The following is an 8,886-nucleotide window of genomic DNA, read 5'->3' as shown; positions in this document are numbered from 1 at the left end:
GGCTGGACAATTAGGTTGCGAAATTTCTCCAACCAAGCAAAGTGCCATCGTCTGTGTGCTTTTGTAAAACGAAGCGGCACGATGTGGCAATCCCACCACCACTAGGCTGTCGTTTTCGATTACTGACTCATGAGCACCAGAACTGCATTGTCCAAATTCAGTGGGCTCTCGACTGGAGTGGGCTAAGCGTGGCTGATAGCTTAGGATACACATCACTATTCCCTACTGTATGCCAATTCTAATACCGACCAAAGTGTGGAAACTACAATGCCTATTGAGCTCATAGTAATTTTTACGGCGTGAAGTTATCTGGGTCTGTGGTTTTTATTCGGGTTTGGTTGAGGATAATAATGGACTGACAACATTTAAACTAGTTTGCACCCGTATGTCCGAAGCACAGTGGAAACTGTTGATTACCTGGAACGAAGGAAGCAGAGTGATTGAGTGCGTGCTTAAGAGGACTGTTTACAACTAGAATGGGTTTGGCAGGAAGTAGAAACGTGTGATTCGGCTAGCACTAAGTACCGATCTCAGGAGAACACGCTACTGTGAAGGGGATATCTTGACATTCCAGGTGAACGTTTCGCTGACCAGGAAGTACGACATTTCTGGCTGTAATCTATGTTCCCTTGTAAACTCTGAATGAGGAATTACTTTGTGGGCAAACCAAAGGTGACAGTCTAACATGTGCAAAATACTCGAAAAATATATTGCACACAGCCACCAGAAAGTATACTAGTTTAGATGGAATAGTCTTCTCTTTTCTGGATCAAGTGCGTTCAGGGTTTTTTGCCAATAGCCAAAGTGACAAAGGTTGCGAAACACCGGAGAACTCTCAATTTGCGGGTCGGTATTTTCGATGTTTATTACCACAGACTAACCATAATGTGTGAAGCTTCCGTTCAACAATACGTTTTTGCCTTTGACTGTTTCTGTGATGAAAGTGTTAAAACAATTTTGGCAAGGCACATCGCGAAACCTTTCTCTCCAATGACCTCGTGGTGACGAAAAAATCGGCGCAAAATGACAGAAATATGTGGGTACATAAAATCAGCAGTGCCCACCAGTGCACCGAAAGAATGCGGTGAGGTTGTGAAGACATTGGAATGCGAACCGCCCTCTTGAGTGATCTCTTTAAATGTATCTCGTACATAAATACATACAACAGTCGATCATGTATGCCAGTTAGGATAATTAAATATGATCAAGCTCACTCACAATTTCTTGTCGTGAACTTCGATCAGGCATGCAACGGAAGATGTAAACCAAACTGAATGCTCGCTTGGCCTACATAGTGGGGTACATTGTGGAGAGGCAGTGAATTACAGTTTGATGGAATCTGCTGTGATCTGTCCAACAGTTTTGGTACATCGGTCATAATGACAAGTTCGGCATTGGGAACGCTCGTGACGCTCATTTTCACTCCTCTTCGGACTCTTCTTCGGATTCCTCCTCATCTGTCATGCTTCCAGCCACAACATCGGCTGAACGCGCCGCAGGGACGTTCTCAAAAATGCCACTCTCGGCACACTGTTCACCCCATATATCAATCTAGGAAAGAGTAGATAAGAGGGTTACCGTTTTAGTTAACTTGTGGCTCATATTGTATCACTAGCTTCGGAGCCCTATTTCTGGTTTTCATTTACTAGTTAGAAGCGAACCTTCAGTATAACTTTATAGTACAGGTTTGCTTTCTAACAAACACAAATTAAGATTGGAAACCTACCTGAAAGCGCCGGGCGTTTACTGTAAAGCATGTTCGGCGTTTACAGCGATAATTTGTTGTGTTACTTGCCTGGTTTGAGTAGCTCAATTTGTTCGCTAGTACGGAAGAGTCGTGAGTAATATGAGTGCCCCACTCCCAATTTCAGTCTGCTGTCCCCCATACAAATTGAGTGTCACCAAACAAACAAAACATTGAAATTCTAAGACCTTCCGTGGGAGATGCAAGTTACGGTGAATTTCTGGATTTAGATGCATCCCTTTAGAACCTCTCTCTTTTCGATGAATTTCACTAAGGTGAAAGCATATCTCGACGTGAGAGAGTATAGAGTATAGCTAAGCTTCAAGGACCTATGTTATGTCGCCTCTTCTTTGTGCGCTCGATTATATTTTAGCCTATTGCGTGATATCGGTCCTCCACCAGTTTGATTGAAAGCAACGCCAATACCTCACAACCATGCCAATTTTTTAATAGTCTTTCAGTGGAAAGAAGAGGAGAATTGCACAGGGAGGTTTCCCTACCACAAGCAGCCTGGGCCTCTAAGAATGAGGTAATATGGAGGAACTGACAGCATGAACGACAGTGAAGTCGGTCAGCAGCCATATCGTTCAGTGTCTTCAGCCAAGTGCATGGGTCAGGTGAACTTCATCCTGTAAACTAACACTGACAGCATGACAGTGAAGTCGGTCAGCAGCCATATCGTTCAGTGGCCTTCAGCCAGTGCATGGGTCAGGTGAACTTCATCCTGTAAACTAACAACCTCAACACCGTCCAAACTTTTCGTAACACTCCTTGTTCACTTTTACCAAACCATGCTCTCTTTGCTGTTAAGTTTTCCGCCACTCCGAATGAGGCATGGAAAACAACACACTTCTCAGCACCACATCAGAAACTGAACACGGCTTGGAAATTAGTCCGGAGCAATTTTTTGCAATTCGTGTGGGAAGCAGTTTCGACCGGTCCTGGTCATATAACTTCTTCTAAAGGAAAGTAATCTATAATCTAGAGTGATTTACGGAAAATTTATGTACGAGATCAGAACACCAGTTAAATTGCAACTACCTCTTAGACGGCAGAATTATGGGACAGTTGTAGCGTCCATACAGACAGGCTATGTGCTATCAATGCTTATGAGCACCATACCCATCTCTGATCCGCTTCGCTTCCACACATGTAAAAGACTGAACAATTGCATAAACTTACAATACCCGGTCTGGCCTTATTTTTCGCGGCCTCCTCTTCTTGTTTTTGTCGTTCAATCAGGGCCTGTTTAGCTTGCGATGCGAAGCGATATTCTGCCGTCCCCTCACCATTCGCTTCTGTTTCGACCACGGCGATGGGCTAAAATGGAAGTAGAAGTTACTGTTCGCAATCACATTCAGCTTATTACCGACTAAGTCAACAGTTCGTTTAAATCAAATACGGCCAGTTGGTAACATATGGTATCCTCAGTACGCACGTTGAAAAAAATGAAACAATGGACATTTGAACTTGATACAGGTTTGCATAGTCGGGATATACTTTGTTTATTGCAGTCATTATGCTAAGAATCTGGAGAGGTGCAGTGAAATACATCCTGATTATTGTCAAGCATATACAGAAAACTCACTTTTGTGCGTTGAATCTGTTCTTGTGCCTTGCTGGCCTCCTGCATAAACCGATCTTTTGCCTCAGAGGCCCATTTCGCGGAGGCTGATGGATAATCGTCATTCTGCTCATCATCGTAGCGAACAACATCTTCCCGTCTTGTGGGTTCGTTTTCATAAATACCACCTTCGGCGGCATTTATGTCGACCTGTATATGGTTCACCATGACAGAAGAATGAATCCACGTAGTAAATGGTGAATCAGTGTGTCGTGGTTATTTAGAAATACGGAGAGCAGAAAATATGGCCGACTTTGTCAACTTTAGCTAAATACTGCCATGCAAGGCGGCGGCATGATAACAAGGGTCCAAGTACTGTTTGCATCCGATTCGAAGTTAACTGTGTGTCAAATGCCCCGGTTGTATGAAATGGGAAGACAAACGGCTTGCATGTTTGAACCATAAGAAGAGAACTTTGAGAGAAATCTTAAGGGAAGAATAGCGCACAGCTTTCGTACTCAGGTTTATGCGGTGTTTCTGAATGGATAAATTGCGAATGTGCGACGAATGGTACTCAGTGTTGGTGAGTTCTAATGCGAACGAAACTTGTGTCCAGTACTTCCTGTGTTTGGGGTGAACTCACCGAAATAATTTAATCAGGGCACAAGTGGAACTTATACGAAAGTGCTGTGAGCGCAGGTTGCACGAAGACTGCGTACAGCCTGGTCGAATTCTATGAGAGTTTCTGTGCCAACTTTGATAAGCCACAAGAGTCTCCATAATTGTCTACTTAGAAAAGTCCCCTTGAAATTCAGGTGAATAATATAGCGAATAGTACCCTCCGATTAAGTTTGCGTTGTCATGTAATATAACAATGCGTTTGAACAGACAGATTACTGCAATGTTGGTGGGTTTAGGTAATGTGTAGCTAAAGCTAGGCTGATTGCGGCGGACCTACGTATTTTTCCTGTGCAAGGCTAGAAGTCTCAGTGTTTACAGTGCGGATTTACTGACAGGAAGGTCCGTGGTTTGAACCCGGCCTCTGCATCTCGACTTTTCTCGTCTACGCTTGAGCGACTTGGCAGTATCCAGCCATCGTGCTTCTTTCGGGTGGCTTGGCACTTAGGTGCCGAAAAGGCGTAACAATTGAACGATTATTTTTATTGAATAGACGTAATACACTACTCATAAAGTTTCAAAAAACTCTTCGACCATCATAAATGAGATTCAGCTGGGTTCCAGGTGATCCTCCTGTCAAAACCGAATTGGTATGCAAACGAGTGTATTTCGATTATCATTATTGATATTGTTAATATTATATGCAAGGTGGCAGAAAATCAAGTGGATTACTTCAGACACTCCGACAACGCACGCTAGTGAATAACGGGAAAGTGTGCGTGCCCTGTATACATGACGATGGAACGTATCCAGTTGGTAATATACTCTCTTCGGAAAGAAACTCGAGTCTAGTGTTTTATTTCCGGTTTTGACTAAGAAGAGTAACCATCTTACAACAATGCAGGGAATGATGCAGGTGAAAAATCAAATACTGTTCATTTCAACTAAAAAGAATACTCACTCTGACGGGCTCCTTCTTAAGGGAAGCTGCTTCGTTTGCCCTACGAAGAAACTCCTCTCGTCGTTCTCGGGCACTGATGCCAGCCGGTAAACTTCTTGCATCTCCCCCACTTCGTGTGATGTTTTCCAGTTTCTCGGGTTCATTCTCAAAAACACCACCGTAACCCTTAAGATGGGAAAAAACGGCACTGAGTTTGACATTCATTCAAAGCCATTGCATCAAACTGTGTCTATGCCAAAAAGAGAGTGAAGATGATACTACTATGACGAATACCTCAATGTTTGAAAACGGTGAAATACCCGTGAATGTTGGTTGTATCCCTGCATACATCTTTTAGTATGCTGATTTGGAGGGATCTAGCAAACGAAACCTGGATCGTTATGTTAGGCTACTAGGCTGCCCCTCAGAGTGGCTTTTGTATTCTCCTCAAAACTGGGCTTTATACCAGCTCTACTAAAGTTCAAGGGCAGCTGTTTTCATCCTGTAAAGTAATAACTTTGTAGCCAAGGACTTAAACTTGTTTCAATTTCCATACCGGCTTGTGCAGTAACAAGAAATTCTCCGTTTATTGGCTGTAAATTTCAAGTGAAATCCGATTCCTGTGTTTGCGATACCTGAGGCTAGTTATATATGGTTATCCTACCTAATAACAGTTCCAGTAATTCATACCCTTCAGCCTCGGGTGACTTTCCTTCTGTTAGCTGATATTTAGAAGTCATTCTGCCTTCCGGTCTACCTCCCCGATGGCTTATTCAAATTCCTAGAAAACGGAAACTTTACTCCCCAATTTTAGTAATTTAAGCAGCCTTTTAGCACACCACCTTGAACATGACTAATTACTTTTGTGTACACAACGGTGTTAGAATGGAAGGGTGGAAAGGTCCACTTTACATCACTCCTTTCAACGGCTTTTACAAACGAAAGCTAAGCTACCACGTCGTACTTACAAATGAACTATCAAAACTGGACCTTTGGTTTAGTTTTCAGACCCTGGAACCAGTATGGTCACTTCACATTCGTTGAAATCATGAGTTTTGAGTGGTAACTTTCTTGAATGCAGTTCACCGTCATCCATTGTAGGATGGTGGATGCCGCCGATCAACAGAGCACTCTGCTCTTGTGCTAGTGCTAATGCTCGTATACTTGCTTTTGCTCGACCTTCGTGACCATTCCTCCAGAGAATGAACTAGCTAGGCTATGCTTTCAAACTTTCCGTAGTAAGTCGATTTACTTTGAAACTGAAAGTCCTTCCTTGATCAGAAAACAGCGTCTACCGTTTGGTTTTATTATGCCGACCACCCACCGAAATCACGTCTCCTCTCAGTATGCCTCAGTAGCCATGAAATAATGAAGACCTACCGGGAGCTTCCTTATGAGTTCACTTATGAAATTGTTTTATAAGGTTCCCCACTCTCACCATATTTTCCTGACTTCTTAGTCGAGCTGAATATAGAACACTTACATATTCTGGAGTCCGATTGAGTTTCTGGTTTAGTTAAGTGTTACACATACCTGATTGCCCTGATTGATCTGATTGAACTTATCACGAATGGGGTGAAATAGGGCTGTGATTTGAAGGAGAAATAACGAGGACGTAGTCCAAGATGCTGGGCGGTTGAACCACCCAGCCAATGTCGCTTCAGCACCAGGCCACCACATACCGACGGGCATCAGTTGGTAACGACTGAGCACAATCACACATGGTTGCAGTTAGGCGCAGTATGGGACGCAACAGATCTAGGTAAACACTGTTTGACGGTGGTGGGAAATCTGATTGACCAAAATATAGTAGGAATACCAATGGCTTTCACAACTCACGTGCTACAGAAAGAAATTGGGTGCTAATCGTTCAAAGAGACCGTCACGCAACTTACAAGGTTGTCGTGCAATAGTTCATACTTTAAAATGAAGTTCTTCGAGAAAATGCCAATGCGTTTGTCAAGCTGTCACCTTTGAGTTTAAAACGACAGACTCCAGAATTCCGTGTTATCCCGTGACAGTTGTCTAATCCTGACTTTACGTAGTCAAAAATGGCTGAAATAATATACCTGAAATAATGTGGTTATCACCGTCAAATTGACCGAAATTTTTCTCTCGGTCTGGTGCACTCTATATCTTAGAGAGGCTGTTTCCCTGCATTTTCAAGCTTCCCTTGGAACATATTAGCACAAGAGATCGTCGACTGACTGACCAATCACAACACCTTAGGCTTTTGGGTCTAATTCATGAGTTTTGTCATCTCCCACGACACAATAAATAAGACAGCCCGGTGTTGAACTCTTATTCTCAGCAGTGAAAACATCTTTGATGGTTGAAGATGGCATATCACTGTTCCTGACAAAAACGGGCAGCTGTTTAATCAAACGTAACGTACCTCAGAACTGTATTCTGCCACTCTTTATTTTCATACCCTGCACGGGCTTCTTAAAGTTCGATGGAAATCAGTCAATGGTCAAGTTTATCAATGGTCTGAAGGTCACGAGCTTTAAGTTTTCTGAGAATGTGGTCACGAGTGAAAGTGGAAATTTTTACATGGCATTATCACCTAATGTCTTGAAGCAGCTGTCAACGGTTTATCTCAGTCACATGACAAAATGGTGACAGGACTTGCAGAAAAACTCAGAAGACGCTCTACAAACGCCCTCAGAAAATGGCTTCGTTACCATCATCCATTCAATCGGAAGCAGTCTTAATTTTCTCAGTACGATACTCATCATATTCTTGGATAGTATAGAATGCTGTCGACTAATTTTCCATAAATGAAAGATGTCATTTATCTAGTCCACTGTACAAGGCCAACCTATTCTGAAGAATATCCGGTAAAGGAGGAAACACATAGGAAATTCGAAATCCTATCAGTAGCTATAGGAGCTGTTTGAATGCTCTTACACTAAACCTGGCTGGGAAAGGATGTCTCTCCTAGTAGACTGCACGCCACTTATCGACAATTTCGCCTGCCAAATCTTCCATACGAAAATACGGCCACTAGGCGGGCTTTCCTGATATAAAAACAGGCACTTCTTCACACTGAAATCGTAGGTTAGTTCTATGAACCACTATGTATCTGAGTGTCTTTTGATTTCGTACATTTCACTCCGGACCTTCAACAGAGTAGACAAATAAAGAAGTTTAATTCTAACCTATTTCTCCTTTCACAGAAAGCGTGGTGGAGTGAACGAGTGGTGTAATAAAAGGAACCATTTGCAAACCTCTTCCAGCAATCCACGCGACCACCTGAGCAAACAGTTGAACAGCTGTTTATTATCGGTATGCGAATTCGTGAAGGTGTCGTTGTTAGGGTGAAAAGATGGAACACAGGAGTTCAAAACACAGCACAGACGGAAACTTACTTCCCTATTGTTCACTCTAAACAGATGGTGCATTATAGGATATTATCCCATCGTGAACCAAGTTCCGGGTAGGGGGCATACTGGTTTACCCATCAATGAACTGTGTCAACATATCTTACGATTCAGCCCAAACTTACTTCACCATGGATGTCGATTTTAGGTCTCTCTTCAACGGACTTTTCCACTTTTCCACTTTCAATATCCTTCCACCTAGCTCGAGCTGACCGTGTGGCTTCCGGTGCCACTGATTTGTATTCATCAATAAGTGCATTCTGTTTAGGTTTATCCTCTTCCTCCAGCTGGTTAGGGGTAAAAGTAAATGGAAAACAACACATTCAGCTCCGGCGACGAAGTTTAACGTCAGATTTTTTACTGCAAAAATGCAAATATGAGGCAGTAAATGAAAATTTCATCTTCAACTTGAAATATCGGATGAACAATGTCACAACCAGTACAAAGGCAAGCATTTGCCAGATCTGAGTGTCAAATATTTTACACGTCAATTAGAGATTCAGCCCTATCCGAATACCAGGCACAATCTTATCTCTTGGGTTACTTGGTTGTCATGAATTGCTAAATCCAACTCTTGAGGATGGCAGCTAATTCGACGAATTCCGGCCATTCTAGATTTTGGAGGTCTTTTACGAAC

General features: G+C 42.7%; 1 protein-coding gene across 1 annotated transcript in view; it reads right to left on the bottom strand.

Moving 5' to 3' along the window:
• Positions 1 to 759: 759 nt before the first annotated feature.
• T265_02971 (hypothetical protein) overlaps positions 760 to 8,886 on the bottom strand; it is a gene marked incomplete at both ends in the record, with an annotated part of 55,648 nt that continues 47,521 nt past the window's right edge. Inside the window, 5 exons of the mRNA XM_009167350.1 lie at positions 760 to 1,551; positions 2,927 to 3,064; positions 3,333 to 3,518; positions 4,888 to 5,052; positions 8,375 to 8,536. Of these exons, the coding sequence (XP_009165614.1) occupies positions 1,420 to 1,551; positions 2,927 to 3,064; positions 3,333 to 3,518; positions 4,888 to 5,052; positions 8,375 to 8,536 (783 nt within the window). The remainder of the gene's footprint in view (positions 1,552 to 2,926; positions 3,065 to 3,332; positions 3,519 to 4,887; positions 5,053 to 8,374; positions 8,537 to 8,886) is intronic.

This window comes from Opisthorchis viverrini (assembly GCF_000715545.1).
Source record: "Opisthorchis viverrini unplaced genomic scaffold opera_v5_39, whole genome shotgun sequence".
NCBI classification, from domain to species: Eukaryota; Metazoa; Platyhelminthes; class Trematoda; order Opisthorchiida; family Opisthorchiidae; genus Opisthorchis; species Opisthorchis viverrini.
The sequence above is the reverse complement of the archived record's forward strand: the minus strand, read 5'-3'. Positions and strand labels throughout refer to the sequence as shown.